The sequence below is a fragment of the Lynx canadensis genome, chromosome B4, assembly GCF_007474595.2.
Source record: "Lynx canadensis isolate LIC74 chromosome B4, mLynCan4.pri.v2, whole genome shotgun sequence".
Taxonomy (NCBI): Eukaryota; Metazoa; Chordata; class Mammalia; order Carnivora; family Felidae; genus Lynx; species Lynx canadensis.
In genome coordinates this window covers 103,902,312-103,927,938 of record NC_044309.1, presented here as the reverse complement: position 1 = coordinate 103,927,938, position 25,627 = coordinate 103,902,312, and the positions used below count along the sequence as shown (strand labels likewise).

Here is a 25,627-nt window from a genome sequence, read left to right as displayed (position 1 = left end):
TCCTCGTCAATAAGTAAATCTATTTAAATTTACTTTTTTGATGACTATAAGAGATATACTTTATTTTTTATGATTTTTTTTCTTTTTCAAATTTTTATTTAGATTATCATTAACTAACATATAATGCAATATTGGTTTTGGGAGTAGACTTCAATAATTCATCACTTACATACAACACCCAGTGCTCATCATAACAAGTGCCCTCCTCAATACCCATCACCCATCTGGCCCATCTCCCACTCACCTCCCTCCATCTTCCCTCAGTTTTTTTCTCTGTCAATAAGAGTCTCCTATGGTTTGTTTCTCTCTCTTTTTTTCCTCCCTTCCATATGTTCATCTATTTTGTTTATTAAATTCCACATATGAGTGATATCGTATGGTATTTGTCTTTCTAAAATTTACTTTCTTTGAAGGTTTGTTTTAGTTGCTCCTTAAATTGACTGTGACCTATATGTAGTTGGGGGCTGGAGTAAAGCAAAGAACAGTACACATATTAAAAACATAGACAATCTTATAACATGCTTAGCTCTCCACTTTATAATTAAGAAAGCTACTAATTGGGGGAGTGCCTAGGTGACTCAGTCAGTTACATGTATGACTGTTGGTTTCGGCTCAGGTCATGATCTCATGGTTCATGAGTTTGAACCCCTAATTGGTTCTGCACTGACAGTGCAGAGCCTGCTTGGGTTTCTCTCTCCCTCTCTCTGCCTCTCTGTCATTTGCGCTTTGTGTCTCTCTCTCTCTCTCTCAAATAAATAAATAAATAAACTTAAAAAAAAGCTACTAATGGAGTATTGAATAATACTTTATTAAATATTATGCAAATATGCAAATATTATGCAAATTTTGATGTGCAAAGAATTAGAATTTTTCTTTAAATGTTTATTTATTTTTGAGAGAGAGAGGGACAGAGTGTGAGTGGGGGAGGGGCACAGAGAGAGGGAGACACAGAATCTGAAGCAGGCTCCAGTCTCTGAGCTGTCAGCACAGAGCCTGATGCAGGGCTCGAACTCACGTACCATAAGATCATGACCTGAGCCATAGTCGGATGCTCAACCGACTGAACCACCCCAACAAAGAATTAGAATTTAAATTCTATATTGTTTTGTGAATAAAACCAGCTTATCTTTCTAACTTCCTATTAAGAGTTCTTAAAAAATGCCTAAGTAATTAAATGAATACATATCAGTTTTGTCTTTTCCATTATCTGAAACATGGAGTTTTATTTTTTAGTTTACTATGTCTGAGTTACTATAGAGTTATATTTATTTGCTATAATAAAGTCTATTTTGTAAACAAACCATAGGTCAAGAGATAATTGAATCTTTATACTGTTTTCCTCTTTCTTTAGGGAACAGTTTTTAGAGACTAGAAAAAGCTTCCCATTTTAGAATTTCTAAGTGACACACAGGGAAAAGATATTTCTCCAACTTGTAAATTCAAAATTTATTTTTGGCAACACAGCTTGCAGTTAAAAATTGAATCTCCCACATGAATCACTGAATCAAAAATGCAGTACCAAAGTCTGTACAGTGACTTCTGCATGCAATGTATGCCATAGAGTCAGATCAGCTAATTATAGGCACAATAGTAAGTAATAATCAAAAAGCTATTATTTATGGAGTGTGTATTATGCATAAGACTACACAAGGCACTTAAAATACTGTATCGCAACAATGTTATATGGTAGATACTAGTATCCCAACCTAAAACAGAAAACAAAATAGACAAGCAAGCAGAGAAACCAAAAAAGAAAAGAAAAGAGGATGAGTTATAGAAAAGGTAATCAGCATTCACCCATGATAACTGAGTTAATAAGTAGCAAAAACTGGGATTTGGAGCTAGTAAGTGTTACTCCAATGCTCATGTTATGAAGAAACATGTATATGTCTTTAACTGAGTTTATCACTATTATAATTTTATAAGAAGTTATATATGTAGGCTAGATTCAGAATTCTCTTTTTTGGTTACAAAATTGACACAATATTCCCAGAGTTCTATATGAAAATGAAATTAACAGTATACAGTTTAACAATACATAATTTTTCAAAGACAAATAATGTCAAGAGGGTACACATCTAAATACATGCGCACACACACACACACACACACATACACACACAGAGTGCCCACCTACTTTCCATCTCACTTGCCTGAGATTCTTAATTTCAATCCTTTCACTGTTAGTTGTGCTATTTTCTCTCTTATTTAATTGATGCCTTGCTATTATATGAGGATTTTAGTTCTTTTAAGTTTACTTATTTATTTTGAGAGAGACAGAGAGTGTGCAAGTGGGGGAGGGGCAGAGAAAGAGGGAGAATCTCAGAAGGCTCCACACTGTCAGCACAGAGCCCAATGCGGGGCTCAAACTCACAAACCTTGAGATCATGACCTGAGCCAAAATCAAGAGTCTGATGCTTAACCCAGTGAGTCACCCAGGCACCCAGAGGATTTTAGCTTTTTTCTTCTCTACTTTTCTCTCCCACCCATCCTTCCACTACAATTACCCCCAAATCACATTTAGTGTCACCATTATTATGGCTGTGTAGATCATTTCCACAACTGATCCAAGTAGTAATTTCCTCTGATAGCATTTCCTTTTGTTGTACAGCTTTTTGTTTTTCAAGGATTTTATTAATTACTTGTTACATTTATTTCCTTGCTTGTTTTTAAAACGGTGGTGTATCTTCGCAGCCGCTCCAGCAGAGTAGTAAAATTGCATAATTTCAATTCAGTTATGGTCAGTGATCAAGCAGATAATTTATCATTTTTATTTTTTATTTTCTTTAAATCATTCCTTTTTCCTCTTCCCTCCACGTGTCATCTGTACAAGCTGTACAAGGCCTGCTTCATTGTTTTAGCTGTAGTTGTGGGATTTACTTCTGCTATCATCTTGAAAATCCAGGACAGAAAAGTGATCAAGGTCCCTAAAGCAGAAAAGGCATAAAAACTAGAGCACAGATAATGATTAAAACTTTGAGAGAAGGCGAACACCTGTTGTAAAAGTAAAAGCTCGAAGTTAAAGATTCGTGCATATGGTTATTTCCAGGTGGTGATGAGGGAAAATCGGGAAATGAAGGACTATTCATTTAAGGACTTCTATTTCTTTTGGAAAAAAATGGAAGAAAATGTATCTGCTCTGTGCATGTGGCAGGACTGGCTCCAGATCCTGAAGGAGAGGACCAGAAGGGCTGCTTAGGAACATTGACCAAAGGAATTTGGATAGCAACATATGGAAACCACCACTACCAACTCAATTTTAGGCTCCTTACGCAAAGGAGCTCCCCACATTATCAAAGGAAACCGCCACAGGCCCATGAGGCTTGCTTCTGCAGCTGACTTTTCTTAATATCTTTTTTTAAAAAGTAGGTTATCCACCTACTAGTAAATGTTCATGTAAGCTGTTAGGAAGATAAAATCATCTCCATATTATCTATGAATTAGGTGGTTTAAAAATTATAGTTGAGAATAATATTAATGCCATGGTTATTACATTCACACTGATAGCTGATTTTTCCATAGAGTTGTGTATTCTTTGAGTTTTCTAAATTCTTGGGGCACCTGGGTGGCTCAGTCAGTTACGCACCCAACTTCAGCTCAGGTCAAGATCTCACGATTCATGAGTTCAAGCCTCGCATCGGGCTCTGTGCTGACAGCTCAGAGCCTGGAGCCTGCTTCTGATTCTGTGTCTCCCTCTCTCTCTGCCCCTCCCCCCTTGTGCTCTGTCTCTCTCTCAAAAATAAATAAAAACATTAAAAAAATCTTTTTTTAATTGGAATATATGTAACAAGGAAAATGGTTAAGTTCCCAAGTCAATTGGTCAATTCATTTGTGAATATGACTCTAATTTACTTTTCTGGGGCCTCCTTTTTTTACAAATGTTTATTCATTTTTGAGAGAGAGAGCGTGAGTGGGGGAGGAGCAGAGGAGGAGGGGATAGAGGATCCAAAGCAGGCTCTGTGCTGACAGCAGCAAGCCTGATGCGGGCTCAGACTCACTAACCTTGAGATCATGACCTGAGCTGAAGTCATACACTCAACCTACTGAGCCACAGAGGCACCCCTGGCCTCCTTTTTTAAACACTGGGTTACTCTTACTTATATATGTAGATGAGGATACTGGTGATATTGGTTATCCTTATTTGAAGATTGATTTGCAGTTTGGAATGGTAGCCACCATTTTACTGATTTTATGGTTTACAACTGTACCCATAATTGTACTTATCTCTACTGTATAATGAGCTAATTTATCTGCCACTTCTTTTCTAATGCCAGTTCTACAGTAGGCAGTTTCTTGTACTCCATTCCATTCTCAGAGAGAGGAACTTTTTGTTAACCCAAGATGTAAAAAGAATTCTGACAGGTAAATTGGGAAAATTCACATGAAATTTGGCATGCTTTCCATAAAAAGAAAGGAATGAATATTGCTTCAAGAAAACGGTAGCCTTTGTATCTTACTATTTTATTTAAATAACAAGACAATACAGTAAACTATGTGAAAATCTGATTTTAATTAATTTATTATTTTAATTGTAGGCCATGGCACAGAAGGAAGATATGGAAGAAAGAATCACAACCCTTGAGAAACGTTACCTCAGTGCTCAGAGAGAATCTACCTCCATACATGACATGAATGATAAATTAGAAAATGAGTTAGCAAATAAAGAGGCCATCCTACGGCAGGTTGAGTATCTTATCTTGGTTTTGTTCTCATCCATGTGTGCTCTCACCATTCTAACAAAATACGGAGTAAATAAAATACAGTATTTCTTGGCATTCAACTGTTCTCTAAAATTTAGAATGGAACTGACTCAACAGATGTGATTTCTAGCATGTAATTCACAAATATGTCTTAATAATAATAAAAATAATTACTAATATTTACTTTGGGTCTAGACATGAATCAGACACTGCTAAGCAGTTAACAATTACCTCACTTAAATCTAACCACCACCTGTGAAGTAAGCACAATTATTATACCGAGGCATCAAGGTTCAGAGACATAAAAACTTTACCAATGACACACATCTGGAAAATGCCAGTTCTTAATGGAAGCCCAAGTCTGTTTGGCTCCAGAGCAGAGTCTATTTGGCTCCAGAGCTCCATATTTGGACAAACTATGGCCCATGTGCCAAAACTATAGCTGTTTTATAAATAAAGTTTTATTGAAACATAGCCATACTCATTTATTTAATCATTTTCTATGACTGTTTTTGTGCTACAACAGTAGAACTGAATAGTTGGAACAGAGACTAAATGATACACAAAATCTTAAATATTTATTATCTGGCCCTTCAGAGAAAAAAGTTCTGTTAACCCTATCTCTAGAGCTTGGGCTGTTAGTCATTGTGCTACATTTCATCTCTCACTCCAGTTAATACTATAATTTTCAATAATATGCTCTCATGGTACGTCTGAAACCTTAGCGTTGAGTTATACTGCACATGTCCACATTTACATTCACTAGTAACTTTTATTTCTTTTTGTTGCCATTGGTAAGAGTTTTTCTATTTTTTTAATGTGCTGAATTTTATTAAGGAATGTGAGTAAGTAACATATAAAAACATGAGTACAGTCATCTCTTTGCACAGTAAGTGTGGTTGATTTTAAATCTAGAATAATGGCAGAAACCCTAGTGTCTGGTGTTAGTTATCCTTACTGGGACTCTTTAAGTGTCTCTTTTTCCATCCCTGTTTCAGATGGAAGAGAAGAACAGGCAGTTACAAGAGCGTCTTGAGCTGGCTGAGCAAAAGTTGCAGCAGACTATGAGGAAAGCTGAGACCTTACCTGAAGTAGAGGCTGAACTGGCTCAGAGAATTGCAGCTCTGACAAAGGTATTGCCATAAAACAATTAGTCAGTCTAGATACACTCATAGAAAGGAGTAGTGATCCAAATGGAATCTATAGATTGTCTTTAGGTTTCATGAAATTTAAGTTTATTTCGTCTTTATTATACTGGTTTGTTGCTTAGATGAGTTTTTCATATTATAGATCTTATTTATGCTGACATGAATGATTTACATATGAATGTGATGATACCTTTGCCTGTGTAAACGTTAGCAAAAACAAAATTTTGTATCCTGATGGTTGATTTTCCATGATAATATTTGAACACTGGAATAATCACTGAATATAAACAAATAATGATGAAATTTAATATGTATATAGATAAGTTGCAATAACTTAATAGCCTTAACAGAAGTTGTTTGGTATTAAAAATGTAGGAAATATCATAAGCGGTTCCTTTCTGACTATATATGAAAACATTTGTTAGCAGTTGGAAGTTAGATTTGCAAAAGTCTAAATTCTAAAGTTACTAAATAGAAAGTGGTTTTAATAGTTACAGTTTCTTCTGAACCAATTAAATTCAATAATAATCTGAGGAATATTCAAAAGTATCTGCTATGTTATGGCTGTCAAATTCTACAATTATACACATATTGTAAATTTTGCAACCATTATAATGTTAAAAATGACTTATCATTCACAGTGAAATGGAAAGGACAGTGCTTCAAAGTGTATATGTACAACAAAACTTCAGCTTTGCTCACTAAAGGCATGTTTTACTTTTAATATCAGTTCAAAAATGTACAAACATTTTAGATATTCACGCAATCATTGCTCAGTGCTACATTTTCCATGCACCTAATAAATGGGTAAGACAGATATATGAACTACAGGTTACAAATTCTGGCATTAGGACTATCCAAAACAGTCAATACAGCAATACAAAAGTAGGCACACACATTTGCTTTCCCAAAAAAGTAAATAATTAAAGAGGAAAAGTAGACTGATGCCTATTGGTTAAAATAAGATAATTAGTCAGGTAGTGAAAAGACAAATATTTGCAAAGTAAAGCAGGGTTAGAAAGTTTTGGAGTAATTGCTTGTCTACAGAGTATTGGAATAACCAGCTGAATAAAACATTAGTGTGATTAGGATAATGTCACAATCTGGATCCTTCTATAGTCATAGACATACCATAAACCCTTCTGGCAATTTTAGAAATGTGTGCTTTCTCAAATAAAGATAAATTTATCATTTGATTTGAGAAATAATCTCTAAATTATATAAAAATGTGCAAATATAGTGGTAATATTCTATTTTTTCTTGCAAACACATTTAAAATTAATCAAATATTGATAAGGATGTGTCTGTGTGTGTGTGTGTGCATGTGTGTGTGTGCACGTATATACACACACACACACACTAAGGCTCTTCATTTGAAGAACATGACCTTATATAGAGTTATTGAACTGAACTATTTTCTGGAGCTTTAAGTGAGTGACTAAATAATAAAAATAATTTTGTAAAACTTTAGTGTAAAATAATCATCAATACTATCCTGAGTAAAATACGAGAATGTCTGGAATCTCTTCCAAAATAATACAATTTAAAATTCACCAAATAATTGCTCCTAATTAACTTCTAATGGACTGAGGACAAAACATACTTTAAAATATAATACTTGACTTACGAGGCTTCAAAGTATATATCCCTAAGCATCCTTAATTTAGAATATAAAAAAATAACTTGAAATAGGTGTCTTATCTTTTTTCCCCTCATTTTTTCTCTGGGGCTCTTACTTGTTTTTGATACATATTTTCATTCATGTACCCAAAATAATTTCTTCAGTTTACATCTAACTAATAATATATTGCTAAAATTTCACTTCATCTGAATCCTTTTGATTTCCTCCTTTTTCAGTAGAGTTTCATCTTTCTTAAGAAGTGTTAAAAATGCTAGAGTTCACTGTGTTTCTCTTTTTTACTGCTTTCTCTTCAGGCTGACTTTATATCAACACCATTATTTCAACTACAGAGTTTCTAGATTATTGCCATATTTAATATACACTTGTCTAGAGAAGAGGTTTTATCCTCAGCACACTCCCTATGCTTGTAACGTTTTTATAACTTTTGAAGATGCTCTTTCATTTGTTTTCCCAAGTTTTATGGCTACAATGATCTTGTACTTTTTCTTCTCCTCTGTTCAGACACTTTTAGGGACTATCTCTAGAACCAGTTTTATTTATATATTTTTATCACTTCCATATTTTCAGTATCTCACTGTTATTGATCATCATAATCTTTTTCTACTTCTTACTATTTTTGATACTAAAGTAAAAAGATTTCTGCTTAGCTTAAACCTAGGCTTCCCTCTCCTATATTATGAATGGCATTCTAAATAATGTTTCAGGCATTTTATTTGGCCTATATATTTTTTTCTGCTTTTATTATCTGCTACCTATTGTTTTCTTCTCTTTGCCCCACCCCATCTGACTTTTATTTCTTCCCCATTTCAAAATCTACTCATGTTTTTCTCAAAGCCATTTCTGCCTATAATTTCCTCTAAACTGTAGCTCATTTGAAATTTTCCTATGTCATATTAAAGAGTGAAATGAACATAAGCCCTGTATCCCATCAAGGAGTACAAAAAATAGATTGTTTTTGTGTGACTTTTGTATTTACACTAATTACTTAAACTACAGTCTTCACAAGGCTAAGATGAACATAAATCAATACTATTGAAATTGATCCCTATAAACGTTGAAAAAAAAATTTAAAAAAAATAAATAAATTGATCCCAGTTTTTGTTTAGAAATGATGTCTGAATCTATTCTGTGGTTGATAAGATGTGTGTGTGTGTGTGTGTGTGTGTGTGTGTGTGTGTGTGTGTGTAGATAGGTAAGGAAAGCTCATTGAAGGCTTTAGAAAGTCAGAAATATTGAGGAGTGGCTACAGATAAATGTTAACATTGGCTATGGCAAGTATACACAAAATGAACCAATAAAGACTTTGGGATCCCAATTTTATGATTTATTATGTTTACTTCTTTAATTAAAGTGCATATTCCCTCAGCAAGGACATAATTCGTATTGAATTCCATAAGGTATTTCATTCATTTTTAGTACCAGTAAAACATATCAACAATAACAAAGTAATTTAAACTTGACAGAATTCTTGCTCAATCTTTAAGTGAATTTTTACAATGTTTAGTATGTTTTCAATAGTTAAGATGGAAAGAGGTAGAAGTTTTAAGGACCTTTGGGAAGACCTACTGGGCTTGTGTTTTTAAAGAGACAGCTTTGGAAATTGAAATGTTCATGCTTTGACTACCTTGAATCAGTCACCTGATTAATTTTTACACCACCAACTGCATGTTAAAATGTACTTTTGAGAGATTACAGATATCTAAATGAGTTTAGATGATATCATTTCAACAACATTTTGACCCATTTACTATATTCCTATTTGAATTCTAGGTTTTAAGTGATATTAGAAAACCATTTTGTGACATTTGGGAACTATGGTAGCTTTCTGTGTTTCTTCTGCTTGGAAATTTGGGGAGAGAAATTGGTTATTTGTTATTTCTTCATTATTTTCCCCATTTATGAAACAAGAATCTCAAAAGGAAAATCTTACAAATGTAAATATTGAGTTGTAATCTATATAAGTACACCAGTTAAATGTTAAATGTTTATTTTATAGATTAGTTGGAATTTGTTGCATAAAATAGTACATATGTGTGTGAGCCAATACATGAATAGGCTACTATTTCTTTTCAGGTACTGCATGACATATTTATATATAGTCCTATATTTGCATAAAGTAAGTTTCACTGTTTTAGAATAAACTTAGAGAATGTAATGGAATATGCTCTGGAGTTAAATCTTATAGATCTAACATAGAACAATTTTGATGTTATATATACTTGTAATTATGATCAAAATGTTGATTTAACTTTACATGTAATCTGTGCATAACATACTAATACAATTCAGCTATCAGCAATGTCACATGTGTTAACACTCTGTGTCTGTGATAACCTGACAATCACCTCCAAGACATGTAACGAATCCTGGCACTGGGCAAATATTAGCTGACAAAGGCACCATGCTGCCTGTTCACTTTAAGGCGCTATTTTGTTCCCATGGCAACAAATCAATGTAGAAACAGTTTCTGAGTGGTTCCTAGTGTCATTCAGGAGACTTTGTAAATAAATATTCTTGTCCTCACAATATATTGTCACCTTGATAATTTGAGGACTTCTAATCGCTTTCATTTACAATGTCAAATTAAGACTACATCTGAGAATAGGTGCCAGGGTACTAGACCAGGTACTACACACTTGTATTCAGAGACCAGAAGTCAGTTTGTCAGCTCGTCACTGTTGCTGAGGAAACTCCACCCTGGAATTGGAGAATACCCATAATAATTAATCCTGTGGCTTAGTTTGTCTTGATGTCTACAGTGTTAGGTTTGTAATAAATTTTTTTCCAAATTTATTTCACCTGGGTCGTTGTCCTAGCATACACTTCAACGCTGAGACACACAGTTTGCATTATTTTTTAGTAATATGGTAAACAAACAAACCAAAATACAAAACATTTAACAATCTATCAGAGACATATTCTAGTGTTTGGTTTCCCATTTTTCCAACTATTACATGACTCTTTCAGAGTTGCTTTAATTCATTCTGTAGTAGTCTTTCATCGCCAGCCGTCACTAACCTTCCATACCTTAGGTTGGTAGCTTTTTATTTGGGCGTATCATTGTTTTTCATTTATAACCATTGACTGCATCGTGTTCACCAGATATCAGTGTAGTTCTTTCCATGTAAAATTCTGTCTATTAAAGTATTAAATTTGCTGTCACATTTTTCTTTTAAGCATTCTGTGCTATGTTCTGTTCAGTGTCAGTGTCTTTAGTTCTGATTTTTCAATTTTGTCCCTCTCCTTTTCCTTGACTTGTTAGTCTGATCCAACCTCTTCTACCTCATCTGATGATTATCAATATGTTATGGAAGCTAAACTACAAGAAATGATCTCCATACGTAGGAAGGTAGTCCTACTGGACTTTACTTTCTATTGCTAAATAGAATCCATCTAAGTTTTTCTTTTCATTTATAAAAATTATGTTATTTTTATTTATTGATAATCAACCATCTGTGCAGTTCAGTGCTTCAGGAGCTTAAGATTGGACAATGGCAGGTTTGTGTTCAAACCATGCACAGTCTGCATGTTACATTTGGCTGATTTCATTGCTCATAAATAAGTCCAATGTTTTGCTGATGCTTGGATGTAACAGGCCTTTGTAGCTGACACATTTCAAGCAATGCTGTTCAGCTGCCTGTTTAAAAAAAGTTTATTTTTTGAAAATTACATTTGCGGTTGGTAGTAGCTTGCTTTACATTTTATTTCAATTTATTTAGAGGTAAAGTATTAATCAAATCTTACATGTCAGGTACATATTTCATATTTCTTAACAGGCTGAAGAGAGACATGGAAACATTGAAGAACGCATGAGACATCTAGAAGGTCAACTTGAAGAGAAAAATCAAGAACTTCAAAGAGTATGTATATTAAGAACCACTCCCCTCAATCATCAGTCCATGGGCATGTGAGAAATGAATGTCTTTCTTGATGATAGGTTATATTTAAAATCTTATGAATATGCTCTGTGCATTTTAAAGGAAAAAAGAAAAGGTTCTGCCAATTTAATCACACCAGACATAAAATGGAATCCAATTTTAAACTAGAAAAATATAAAAACAAACCCAGTGCTTTTTAAATGATTGTTATGTCAAGTTTATTTATTTTTTCTTGAATATAAGGCTAGGCAAAGAGAGAAAATGAATGAGGAGCACAACAAAAGATTATCTGATACGGTGGACAGACTTCTGACTGAATCTAATGAACGCTTACAACTACATTTAAAGGAAAGAATGGCTGCCCTAGAGGAGAAGGTAAAATGACAGAAGAGTAGAATCACATGAATATTTATCAATGTTCTTAAGAGCATGGTTGTTTTATACCCTGCTGTAATTATTGTATTGGTCGGATGATCCATTTATTTTCCTTAAGTATATATGACATAGTCTTAGAAGTGAACGAGTAGTTTCTGTAAAAATGTGTAAGATAAATTTTTAAATGAGTAAAAGTGCTGCATGGTATGTAAATCTTGCATATTCTCATGATCATATAGATAAATGTATTGAAATGTATTTTGTGGTGAAAATACTTAGTTATTCTTCACCTGGTGTGCAAAAAAAGAGCAATGAGACAAAAATCGATTATTTTGGGGATGTCTTGCATTGAACTATTCACATGTTTCGAGTAACTAAATCTACTGCTTGTCTAAAAGCCAAAATGAGTAACTGAATTTATATTACCAATAGAACTAATCCTACTACAGTTTAGGAACGCAATAATTTCAGCTGCATCATTTCCAAAAATTGCCTCTTTACAGTGTGCAATGTCATTCACAATGCTATGTGTCTTGTTGATAGTTGGCAACTACCACACCAGCACGAGTTACATGAGCTGGTTGCCGATTTCAGAGCAGATACAAAGGTAGGGGCTAAAACCCAGGTGGACAAATCATTTTGGAAATTGAGAATGAATGCCAGTCACTACTTAAGCTAGACATTTTCCCCTGATCCAGACAATAAACCAAAATAGAAAAAAATACTCCCCTGAAATTGTTAAAGTAGACTGGCTAACTTTCATTACAAAGTGATAAGGCATGCCTTCTTCCCATTCAACTCCAAATGCATGGCCACTTTACCAATCACTACACTCTTAGTTTAGTTTTACTAAAATTAAATTTGAAAAAATACATTTTTAAAAATCATGCTTTGTGGTAATATAAAAAAACATAAAGCTTTTATGATAGTAATCACTTCATGACAAAATTTTAAAAATAATTTCTATGATGCAGCTTATTTCTACATGTCATGAGATGTAACAGTTTTGTAAATAGCTAAAATTTCACTTAGATTTCTCTAATGATTTAACCTTTATTGGAAATTATTTATTCTGTATTTGAAATAGAAGGCCAGAAATTAAACTTTCCAGAAATAGGATCTGATCATTTATTTTTTTCCTCAGATGATAAAAATGAGTTCATCTGAATCCTTTATCTGTAATACCTTTGGCTAATATTGAGTTTATTACTCACATTTTCTCATTTTAAAAGTAACCTAATTATTTCAAATTTTAAAACACTGAGAAGAAGAAAATATAGCTTAGAAGATAATATTTATTCCATTTGCCAGTCCAAGTGTTACAAAATAACATTTCCCATTTAAATTATGTATTTTTCTAAATGTTAAGGTATTATGTTTAAGGATTCTATTTAAATGTGGTTTCCATGGAAACCAAGAAATAGATGCACCAAGGAAGGAATCAAAGAGAAGGAATCAAAGAAGATTCTTGAGCAATAAAACATTAATCTCCATATTCAATTATTTTCTCTTTAGTTAATTATTTTTCTTTATTTTCTTTAGAATGTTTTAATTCAAGAATCAGAAACTTTCAGAAAGAATCTGGAAGAATCTTTACATGACAAGGTATAATGGAAACTTACACTTTACCCATTTTTTCTATTTTAGACTGACAAATGTGTTACTGTAAAATAAATTTGATAAGAAATAAATTTAGGATGCTACCTTTTTAAAACAATTTTAACTTTTGTATTATACGTCCAGAAAAGTGTACATATCTAGAGAGCTTGATAAATTTTTACAAACCAAACACACTGAAAATCAAGTCTTGTAGCCCCCTTCTTGTTCAAATACAATTACTACTCTTATCCTAAACGATAATCACTGTCTTATTTCTAAAAAAAAAAAAATGCTTTTGACTTTTTGTGCTTTACACAAGTGGAGTAAACTAATTTGTATTTAGTTTGAGATATCATTTAAGCAGACATGTATTAAATATCATGCACAATGATTGTGCTGAATTTGTTTGCATACATGATCCTGGTTCCAAAGTAGCTGAAAAATGTAATTAAGAGAGAACACACCTTTGACAAAGCAGCAAGTTGCAGAGGAACAGATGCCAAGTGTCGAAGGAGTGAAATACGTAGTAAGAGCTACAGGTAGGAGAGACTACCATATAGTGCTGCTATAAATAAGGCTTCAGGGAGGTGTCACTTGACAAAGCTCTATGGAAAGGGAAGAAATATGTTACAAGCCTTTCAAATACAGTGCATGTGGCATGATTGCCAGTGCTTTGTGTGAGGCAGGAGTGGTAGGGAGTTTCATTTCTTAAATAATGATGGGCATAACCTGGGGCACGTGGGTAGCTCAGTCAGTTAAGCGTCCGACTTGATTTCTGTTCAGGTCATGACCCCAGAGTTATGGGATCAAGCCCTGCATTGGGAGCAGGACCTGCTTCAGATTCTCTTTCTCTCCCTGTGCCCCTCCCCCTGCTCTCTCTCTCTCTCTCTCTCTCTAAAATAAAATTTTCTTAATTTTTTAAAAAAATAATAGCATAACAGTTTGGCTGGAATCAGTTATTCCTGTTATAGGACATATTATATAAGAGGCAGTTAAGGACCAAATTATGAAATGTTAAAAGCTGTAATTGCTAATATATCTTCTCCTTCTTCATTAGCCTATATATTTTTTAAGTCTATTAGTTATTTTGAAAGAGAGAGAGCATGAGAGCAGGGGCGGGGCAGAGAGAGGACAGAGAGAATCCCAAGCAGGCTCCATGCCATCAGTACAGAGCCGGATGGAGGGCTCGTTCCCAACAACTATGAGATCATGACTTGAGCCAAAATCAAGAGTCAGACACTTAACTGACTGAGCCACCCAGGTGCCCCACCTATAAATTTTTGTTAGCAATTTTGTCTGATTTCATTTTGTTTAGCACAGGAAAATAATGTAATATAAAATTATTGACTTAAAAAGTGACCTACAAATGTGTGTGGAACAAAAGAGAAGAGAGAGAGAGAAGAAGCAAGGGACAGAAGAGACGGAGGGAGAGGAGGGAATATCTGGGAACAGTATGGTATATGGAAAGTATTGGAAAAGATGAGAGAAGAAAGATTTAAAAAAAAGGAAAACTGTACATTTAGCCCCACTAAATTCTACATATTATGATGTTAATTTAAAACTATGTGGCCCCACAGTCAGCGTATATATGATCTGAAAGATAGATCTCTCTGTGGCAATACAATATGGTCCCTAGAAGATAGCATCTAATTCTTTCTGAAGTAGTTTTAAAAGAAGTCTACAGAGTGGAGATGCCATTTCATCAGGCTCTTGAAGGCACAAAAGATCTTGCCAAATACGCAAGGGTAGGGCAGAGGACAGAGCCTATGTGAGAGCACAGAGAAAACAAAGATGGTTGATTTGCTGATTTACCAGAAGTTTGCTGTGACTGGTATGTGTTTAAAGAACTAGGTTGCGCCCAGATTGTGGATTTTGGACTTCATCCTATTATGCAATGTTATGTTTTCCAAAACTCTGTGTGCTCCTGGCAAGATCCCCAGAACCCACTCCCCCACCACCTACCCAAACCTTGTAGCTTCAACAATCTGCCTAAGCAACTAACAGTACTAATCACTCCATGCTTTGCACCCTTGTTCACGCCAGTAACTAGAGGAAGCAAATCCCAGGTCATACCTCATTTCTGAATATCATCCCACACAGCTAAACATTTTCCTAATCTAACCACATCTCCTATAACTTCTGAAATTTCCACTCAGTTCTCTATAACTGACAGTCATTCATTAGCCAAATCTCCTGTGTACTCAACCTCTTCTTGTTTCTCATCATCTTGATCTCTAAAATTTGAAATTCCTAGGACTGGTTTTGAATTTCTTCTCATGTTCACCCATTGAGTTGAGGCTCTTCTGATCTCATGGATTTAAAACCATCTATAAATTGAGCACCTCCAAATTTAGATCACCGACTGGGTCCTCTCTCCTGAGAGAGTTCATGTATTTAAGAGCCAACTCAATATCTCTATTTGGACACTTGGGCAACTCAAATGTTCACAGGTTCAATCCCCCCACCCCCAAAACCAGCACCACCAACCTCAACCACCACCAGCAGTAGTCCTCTCAGTAAATTACAACTTCTCCTCTTAGCCAGGTTAACCTTGGAGTTATTCTTGACCCCTTTATCTCACACTCCACATTCAGTCCAATAGCAAATTCAGTTAGTTCTGTCTTCAAGATATAACCCAAATCCATCCAGTCTCTTTCTAACACTGCTATTGTCCAAGCCACAATTTTCTTGCCTATGTTTTTGGAAAGACAGTATTAATTATCTTTCTTCCCTCCCTCCCAGTCTCGTTCATCAGGAGTGATCATGTCACCATTTTGCTCAAAAATCCTCCAGTCATTTTCTACCTCACTCAGAGTAAAAACCAAAGACTTAAAAATGGTTGACAAGGCCTTTTAGGACTACCCTTCCCAAGCCCTGCAACCAAAACATTTCTAAGTCTATTCCCTATCTGTCTTTCTCTTTACTGTCCAACCCAGCCACAATGACCTCCTTGCCCTCTCCTTCAACAAATATACTCCTTCTCACTAGGGCGCATTTGTATCTGCTAAACCTTTTCCTAAGACATCCCTATTTTTTTTAACTCCCTTCCTTTCTTTAGGTTTTTGCTCAAATAGCACTTTATTGGAGAGATCTTCCATGCTTCTCTTATTTTCTTTTTCCTATCAACATCCTATAGACTCTGTTTATTGTCTTGTTTACTAGATTATAAATTATAGGAGGGCAGGGAATTTTTTATCTTACTACTTTATCTTAGGGCATAGCACAATAGAGGTGCCCTATGTGTGTATGTGGAAATAACAAACAAAGGGATTAATGAATGCAATAAGAAATCATTTAACATTTTAGGCAAATAATTTATTTGATCATATGTGTTTTTTTAAATGATACATCTAAAAGAGAACTGTGTAGGGAAGAGATTGAAGGGAGCACCGCCTCTGTGGAAGCTGGTGAAGTAATTCAGGAAAAAACTTAAAAAGGTGTCGAGTAGGATGATGTTAGTAAGAATAAAAAGGGCAGATAAGAGAAATATTGGGAAAGCCACATTAACAACAAAGTATGGTGAGAAACGAAGTATGAGTCAAGTAAAATGTCAAGCATTGGCTGCTGGGACCGGAAAAAAACAGTAAGAGGAAATCTAGAAGGACATATTTAAACTTTCACAACATTATAAAATGTTATAATCATGAAAACAAAGTAAATCCTTACATATGCATTTAATTAAGGACTATTAGGTGACCCTTACATTGAAGATTTATGGACAGAAACTGGTAATGACAATCTGAGAAAATTTTCAGGTGTACAAATAATTCTACCAATATCAAGCTCACAGTTTTAACTTGTATCACGTAATGACTCTTTTCCTCATCTTTTTTTTGTTTAATCTTTATTTTGAGAGAGAGAGAACGCAAGTGAAGGAGAGGCAGAGAGTGAGAGACAGAGACACAGAATCCAAAGTAGGCTTCAGGCTCTGAGCTATCAGGACAGAGCCCAATGTGAGGCTTCAACTCACAAGTCGTGAGATCATGACCTGAGCTGAAGTTGGATGCTTAACTGACTGAGCCACCCAGTTGCCCACTTTTCCTCATCTTTTTAATCCATTTTTCTTTCTCCTTCATCATGTGTATTACAACCCTTCTAGAATAATCGAAGTCCTTTTCTTTATTTTTTTAATCTGCTGATTATGACTTTGCATTTTGAAGTGGTGTATACATAGCTAGTCATGATCTTAGTATTCCTATATGTTTGCAAAAATTTAGGATTAATGAATGCAAGACAATGTAGATAATTTTTTTTAGGGAAGTAAAATTTGTATTTTTTATTTTTAACCCAAACTAACTAATGGCAAAACAAACTTTAGGAGTTTTTGACACATCTTTTCATCAGAAATGAACTAACTGATGACCATGAAAGTGATTGCCAAGAAATAAAGATCAAAAGAATTGATATTAGTTGTACTAGGAAATATGACCATTCATATATTGAGTTCAGTTCATTGATGGTGAAGTTTTAAGCATAGCATGTTATTCTGTGTTTATTTTTGTCTCAACAATCTAAAGTACTACTCTATAAAACATCTTCAAGGCACTAATGTTTAGATAACTTTCTATTGATTTGTGCTTTTCACATTTTCATTACAAGGGGAAAATGAGGCATATTTTGCTGTCATGTCTAATGACCTGTAATAAAAATATATCCATCAGTTTTCCATTTTTAAAAAACCACTAAGATTGATAGCTTGGTTTATCATAATTGAATGTTGGTATTCTTGGCATATGCATATCTTCTGAGTCAAACATCTTTGATTTTTAGGAAAGATTAGCAGAAGAAATTGAAAAGCTGAGATCTGAACTTGACCAATTGAAAATGAGAACTGGCTCTTTAATTGAACCCACAATATCAAGGTAACATTAAATTAAAATCTTATTTATAGTTTGCCAAAAATCAATATGATTTTTTTTATGGTCCCGTATTACCTCAAATAAAATTAAACAGGCCTCTTACTGCCCAGCAGGCATTACCCTATGTTCACTCCTTACTCCTTACTGATTTACTATTTCTATATTCAAAAATAATTCTCTAACTTAGTAATCTGTTCTGCAAATATGCAATAAAAATTTTGAATATTACATTTGTATTCTGCATTTAATTACACAGCTATAAATAACGTAAAAAGAGTCTTAAATGAAGGAATAGAACTGTATGTGAGGAGATTACTTCTCATTCCAGGAAGAGGCAACACCTCTTTTTCTCTACATGCAGAAATGCTTTCAATGTATAATGTTACTGAAGAAGTATCATTGATTATGGTCACTTAGCATCCACCTATCTTGTTAAATTAATTGCAAATACAAAGTGAAGGAGAAATTATACATGTTTTGAAAACAAGTAAATTTAGCCATACTCATCTGCTTTGACTCAGTGCCTCATCTTGAAAAAAAGAAGCAATGACATAATTATTTACTCTTTAGATAAATACATTGATCTTGATAATTCACATGTAATTTTCTTTTGTGCTTAGGGCCTTTTATTTAAAGTTAATGAGAAGCCCTACAAGGATTTACTCATTTGATCATTTATTTATTAAACAACACAATCGTATCAATTATTTGAAACATTTGACCACCACAGACTTTGAGAAGTTCATTTTTCTTGGTCTTATAGTTATTCTAAGAATGTTCATTCCATGGGCGCTGGAATTTATGTTTGTTTTGGTTACTGTAATCTCAGTACCTAAAACAAAGAAACAAACCAAACCTGGTATATAGTATACTCTCAATAGATATCATTGAACAAATGAATATGTGTAATAAAGCATTTTTGAGATATTCAGATCAAAAATCCAAGTTAAAAAATCCTAAAGGTGCTTATATTCTCTTGAATGTAAGTATTAGTAAAAATGAAGTTCAGTATTTTGAGTATTTTTACCTTCAGTTTAATATAAGAAACACAGTTCTGCAGGCAAAGCAAACAAACAAACAAACAAACATCCAAAGAACTTTTAAACATGTAGGTCTTTAATTTAGAAAATTGTGTTTATTTTTCTAAATGCTTTATTATGATTTATGTATCTGAACTGAAATTATTAATTCAGTGATATATGTTCACAAGGTAGGGTGATGATGATGGTATTGATGAAGGAGAAAAAGAGCTGATAAAATAGCAACAGAATAAATACAAAGAATGACCATCATCCAGTCAACAAATTTAGTAGTTTTTTAACAGAACCAAATGGTCATTTTGTTGGCTTTTTGACCTTTGGTCTCAGAAATTTGATCTCAGAGTTGTATAAAAAGAGAGAGAGAGAAAGAGAGAGACTCTTAAATATAGAGAACAAACTAGTGGTTACAAGAGAGGGAAGCTCGGTAGGGAGAAGGGTAAAATAGGTGAAGGGGATTAAGAATACACTTATCATGATGAGTACTGAGTAATGTATAGAACTGTGGAATCACTGTATTTTACACCTGAAACTAATAAAACACTGTACATTACTGAAATTAAATATATATATATATATATACACATACATATATGTATATAATATCCTTAAAAAATAGAGAGTTGTAGAAGTGTTATCTAAAAGTTCTAAAAGTTCATCACTACACTGAGTCATCATGGACAGCCTAATAATATGACATTTATCCACCATGAAGGATCATTCTGAAAGCTTGGGAACTACATACAGAACAATTCTTCTTTGATATACGAGATTGTAGTAGAAACAAAACTAGACCAAGAATAAGAAGATTGACATTTCTAGGTCTAATACATACAATTATTAGCTGTTTCATTTTGGAAAACCCATTTACCTTAAGAAGTTCAAATTTTATGTGTATTTTACATGAATTATATATAAAATAATATTTTTATGATTATCTCACAAGCTTACTTTGTAGATAAAATGAGACTAGTGAGCAAAGGGGGTTTTGTAAACAGTAAATCAAAAAGTACAAAGTATTATAGGAATTACTGATTAGACAAACTGATGGAATTTATAATATGTTATAGGATAACAATATGTGTTGAATGGCAATTACTTATTGAACAAACATGCTTCTGAATGCACAATTTAAACAGCAATAAGAAAACAGAAAATGCATAGGAACTTCACTGATCTTACAGATGAATGAATAATACCTGTTTCAAATGGGAAACACAGGGATACTCTGAGGACTATTACAATAAAGGGAATACAAGGGGCTACAATAGTATAAGACAATGGGAGTTTTAAGCTGACTTTAAAAATGTCAACCACATAAGTGTGGGAAGAGACTATTTCTAGCAGAAAGAACATCATGTTCGAAGGCTCAGGATCAAAGGAAAGTGTGAGTTACTCAAGAAATTGAAAGAAAGTCAGTACAGCTGGATGGAGAGAGAGAAGGCAGATAGTAACTAGAAGTGAAGCTAGAAAGCAGGGTTCCAGATTGTAGAGGGCCTTGTAAGGCCATCGAAGGGTTTTAAGCAGGGCATCAATAGTAGCAGATCTGTGTTTTGGTTCACATTTTTATAAATGACCTGGAGTTGAGAGATAAGACAACAAGAAAACAATACTCCTAGGAAGATGAGTTATAATTTTAGAATCGCCCCTCCAATGACCAAAGAGACGTTACCCAAACAGTGACAGACAAGATACCTAGAATGTTCTAAGGTAGACAGTTTAGACTGTATTATGATTAATTTCATTCATTTATGAGCTTACCAGACATTTATGAAGTGTTTATTATATGCTAGGAATGCCTCCTTTCGCATACAATGGTAACTAAAATCTGACCTTTGTCTTCATGAAACATATACCCTGTTATAAATAGGTCCTGAGAGAGGTCCTATTTATGAATGTGACCTGGTTCGTTAGTTTTTATATGTGGCTATTCCATAATAAAACCAGTTTCCTTGATTGAGTTTCAAGTTCACTGCTATAAAAACAATAGCTGCCCTCCACTTGGAGGATGATTCCTTAGTTCATTTGCTTTAAATTTCTGCTTGACAAAACAGGGATTTGCATTAGTTAGGTCAGTGTCTTCTATTGTTGCAAAAATCTAGACCTCACGTAACCTTTTCTGATCTTGCCAATAGTTTGGAAATGCTAGGGTTTTCTTTTTTTTTCACAAAAGGAACTAACAGAGCACAGTAGATCAGTAGGAGCCCCAAGTTCAAGAGAAAATACAGTGTTAAACATATTTCCTACTGATGATGGATCATTTTATAGGACAGCATGCTGTCACTATTATCATCATTATTATAGCAAAAAACTGAACCTGCTATAAATCTATATATAAATAACATGTGTAGCAAAATATTTATTACACTTTGATTACAGTGTTTATTGAAAACCAGTGTGATGATATTTTTCAACCGGAATTTTGCAACTATTTCATCTCTAACCATATTTCAGAATCAAATGTGCTTATCAAAAGATTTTTCTTTATATTTTTGAAACAATGTCTTATCAAAAGCTGAAAAATTGTCCTGGTGGTAGGTCCCATTATATTTAAAAAATAAGATTATTAACCTTGGGTCCATTTAATTTTAAGTATTTTGTTAATTTCCTAAATTGAAAAATAGAACACCTTGAGAGAGAATTCTGGGACCCCAAAAGTTTACACATTTTACTGTTAGATTAGTGGGAAATATTTAAAACAGACACAGCAATAAATAACATATATTGGTATGTACACTAAATAATTCAACTACAATTCTATTTAGTTTTGTTTATCCTATTTGCCAGAATTTAAGCCAGTGGATCTTGGTTGTCAATCTTAACTGTTTTATTTTACTACCACATTTGAAAATGATAATTAACAGACAGATGTTTTATATTCTGTTTAAACAGACAAGGTCACTTGACCTTCAAGAATGGACCTGAAACCAATTTCTGACCTAAGCCTCAGAAGAGACCCCAAAGAGTCATGACAATTCACCAGTTTTCTTCTGTGATTTTTTTTTCTTTTTTCTTGAGCATTTATGTTTTATTCCTTTTTTTTTATACTTTATTCTTTATTGAAAATTGAGCAGTTCATAGTGATTTGCTGGAAAGTTTAACTTTTGAGATTGAGCATATGTCATATTTTTCCCTTTTCCAGAACTCATCTAGACACCTCAGCTGAGTTGCGGTATTCTGTTGGATCCCTAGTGGACAGCCAGACTGATTACAGAACAACTAAAGTAATAAGAAGACCCAGGAGAGGCCGCATGGGTGTACGACGAGATGAGCCAAAGGTTAATTTTTTTTATTTCAAGTCTTTGATGATTCTCAGTAAATATACTGTTCCATTTTGGATAGAATTTTAATACTGAGAGAATTTAAAATGCTAGCATTTTTAGTTTCAAGCATGACATATTTTTTTAAACTATAACTAATGTAAAACGACCACTATGTGCCAGAAGTTGAACTATACACTTCCCGTGTGTGTATCCACATAACCTTATGAATTTGGTACTATTTTTATGTCAACTGCAGACATAAAAAGATTGAAGCTCAGAAATTTTAAGTGCTCAACATTAATTACACAGCCAGCAAAGTGAGAGGATCCAAACTTGAACCTCTATTTGTTTCAAATTCCATGCTTTTATCCAGTATGCTGTATTGCCACACAAATGGACTTTTGGTTTGCTTGGGCACTTATGCATTGGCATTCATATTGTCAATTAAAATTAATTAAATATTTTAAGTAGAATTACTATTTTAATAAAACTTCAAGAAAAATGTACACACACTATTGCAAGTGTTTATGGAGAACTTCTCCTGATAAATTGCAGGGCTGTCTTTCATTCAGTCAGTTAACTTGCAAGCTATGTATATTGTAAGTTTATCATTGCATTTTATACTGAAGTGATATAGTTCCTTTGTGCCCTAAGTATAGCTTTTTCTCCCCAACCACTTTTATGTGTCAAATACTACATAACCTACTTGTCCTTATTTGTACACAGGTTCTTGGATGCCCATGGTTTTTAATTGGTACCCATGTCATGCATAATTTAATCCCTCATAGTAGGCATTCAGTATCTGTTAAATGAATGAATAAAGAAGTGAACAGAGGAAGACTAAATCAAATCCATCTTGGTTCTTTTCATATGCCAAATAAACTAGTGCCACTTGTACCAAACCAATTTGTGATACAAATACTAATTCAGGTCATCAATCTTAAATAAATACTCAGGGCAAAATCATGTGGTCCCCCTCCGCCCCCCCCCCCCGCCAAAAAAATCATTTTACATCATCACAAAAATGAAAAACATTTTTTTAAATGCAAAAAATTCTTTCTTACTTTCCTTCCTCTCCTACCTTCAGATCACAGCTTGAAAAATGCTGGTCTGTTGCTTACTCAAGATTTTCACTGGGGCACCTGGCTGGCTCAGTCAATAAAGCATGCGACTCTTGATCTTGGGATCATGAGTTGGAGCCCCACATTGGGTGTTTCAGATTATTTACAAAATTATTTTTTCATTCACGTGAGGGATTTATTATATCAAATAAAAAAAAAACATAGCCATGTAAATTAGTGTGCCTTGGGCTTAAAAAAAAAATAAATGAAGCATTTGAGTGATCAGAACAGTAGGGATGAAATTAATATTTTTTTAATAATATGTTGTTAGAACCTATGTAAATGAATGTTGGGGAGAGAATTATTATATAATTTGTGTGGCAATATTTGTAGTCAGCCTGTAACAAGAAAGTGTAAGTAAGACTAATTAGTATAAGAGATGGAAATGCATCAGTACAAGTGAATAGAGGTGTTATATTTAGAAAGAAGGAAAACGTTTCAGGGGCGCCTGGGTGGCGCAGTCGGTTAAGCGTCCCACTTCAGCCAGGTCACGATCTTGCGGTCCGTGAGTTCGAGCCCCGCGTCGGGCTCTGGGCTGATGGCTCAGAGCCTGGAGCCTGTTTCCCATTCTGTGTCTCCCTCTCTCTCTGCCCCTCCCCCGTTCATGCTCTGTCTCTCTCTGTCCCAAAAATAAAATAAACGTTGAAAAAAAAAAAAAAAAAAAGAAGGAAAATGTTTCAAACATAGATGCTTTAAAGTAATTGATACCTCACATTGAACCAGAAATCATGTGTAAGTTTATCATAATTATTCCTATTAAAATCTTGATATTTATGCTGACAATTAGTACGTGCCATTACTTAAGATGTCAAAGAAATATTTTATTAAAACAATACGTTAAAATTTTAATAATCAGTTCTGCTTTTCCTAAGTAAGCTACAAAAGAGTGTGTGCAAGTTGATTTTTTCAGACTAGAGCTTTGATAATGAGCAATAAGATATGTACAATAATTACTCATTTACCATTCAGGTGAAATCTCTTGGGGATCATGAGTGGAATAGAACTCAGCAAATTGGAGTGCTAAGCAGCCACCCTTTTGAAAGTGACACTGAAATGTCTGATATTGATGATGATGACCGAGAAACTATTTTTAGCTCAATGGATCTTCTCTCACCAAGTGGTCATTCTGATGCCCAGACTCTAGCCATGATGCTTCAAGAACAGTTGGATGCCATCAACAAAGAAATCAGGTGAGTTCAATTATCACTGATGGTTTTAAGGGATTAGAAGACCTTGATCCTAAAAATATCATGATTAGATCAGAAGCACTGGCATCACTTGGGAGCTGCAGACTCTGAGACCTCACACTACACTGAATCAGAATGTGCATTTTCACAAGATTCTTAGGATATCTATACATGTCCTGTGTAAAATTAGGACGATCTTTATAAGGAACATATATGAAACATAAGTAAACTAATGATTTTAGGGCAATATAAAAGCATAAGGTAAAGATAAAATATTCTCTGATGAATTTTAAGTCGCCTTTTAAATTAAAATCTATTTAAATGATATTTTGTGGTAATAAGGTACATTTTGAAGGTACATTTAACACTACAGTAAAGGTACTAAATAGCATGCAATTAATGTGCAGCCAGCTCCTTAAAAGTGTATAGACATCAGAGTGAAACTAACTATGACTGAATTATTGTATACTAGATATGAAAAAAAAAAAAACGCACTGTCACCACACTGATAATTAGATGGCTTCCAAAGAGTAGATTAATTATGGAATTAAGTTGTATAAGTTAACAATTCAAACACTGAGAAATATTGTCACTAAGATAATCTCTCTTTTTTTGGATAATTTCAACTTTAACAATATATACTTTCTTGAGTCCCAATGATGATCATAGTCTCTCTCTTTTTTTTTTTTTTAGTAAAGAAAAATGTAAGGATTAACACACCCTTTGAATATGTTTTAAATATTTTTAAGGTTTAAAAAATGCTTACAGTTTGTAGTTCTTAGGAGGAAAACATTATCTGAACATTATCTGAATGAATA

The 25,627-nt window shown here is 33.9% G+C and overlaps 1 protein-coding gene across 5 annotated transcripts in view; it reads left to right on the top strand.

The window, feature by feature from the left end:
- PPFIA2 (PTPRF interacting protein alpha 2) overlaps window positions 1-25,627 on the top strand; it is a 478,405-nt gene that overhangs the window by 360,959 nt on the left and 91,819 nt on the right. For all 5 annotated transcript variants that reach the window (XM_032594017.1, XM_032594014.1, XM_030323311.1 and 2 more), the window contains 8 exons: window positions 4,536-4,682; window positions 5,699-5,833; window positions 11,267-11,350; window positions 11,612-11,743; window positions 13,286-13,348; window positions 18,113-18,204; window positions 22,381-22,516; window positions 24,592-24,812. In XM_032594017.1, coding sequence (XP_032449908.1) covers window positions 4,536-4,682; window positions 5,699-5,833; window positions 11,267-11,350; window positions 11,612-11,743; window positions 13,286-13,348; window positions 18,113-18,204; window positions 22,381-22,516; window positions 24,592-24,812 — 1,010 coding nt within the window. The remainder of the gene's footprint in view (window positions 1-4,535; window positions 4,683-5,698; window positions 5,834-11,266; window positions 11,351-11,611; window positions 11,744-13,285; window positions 13,349-18,112; window positions 18,205-22,380; window positions 22,517-24,591; window positions 24,813-25,627) is intronic.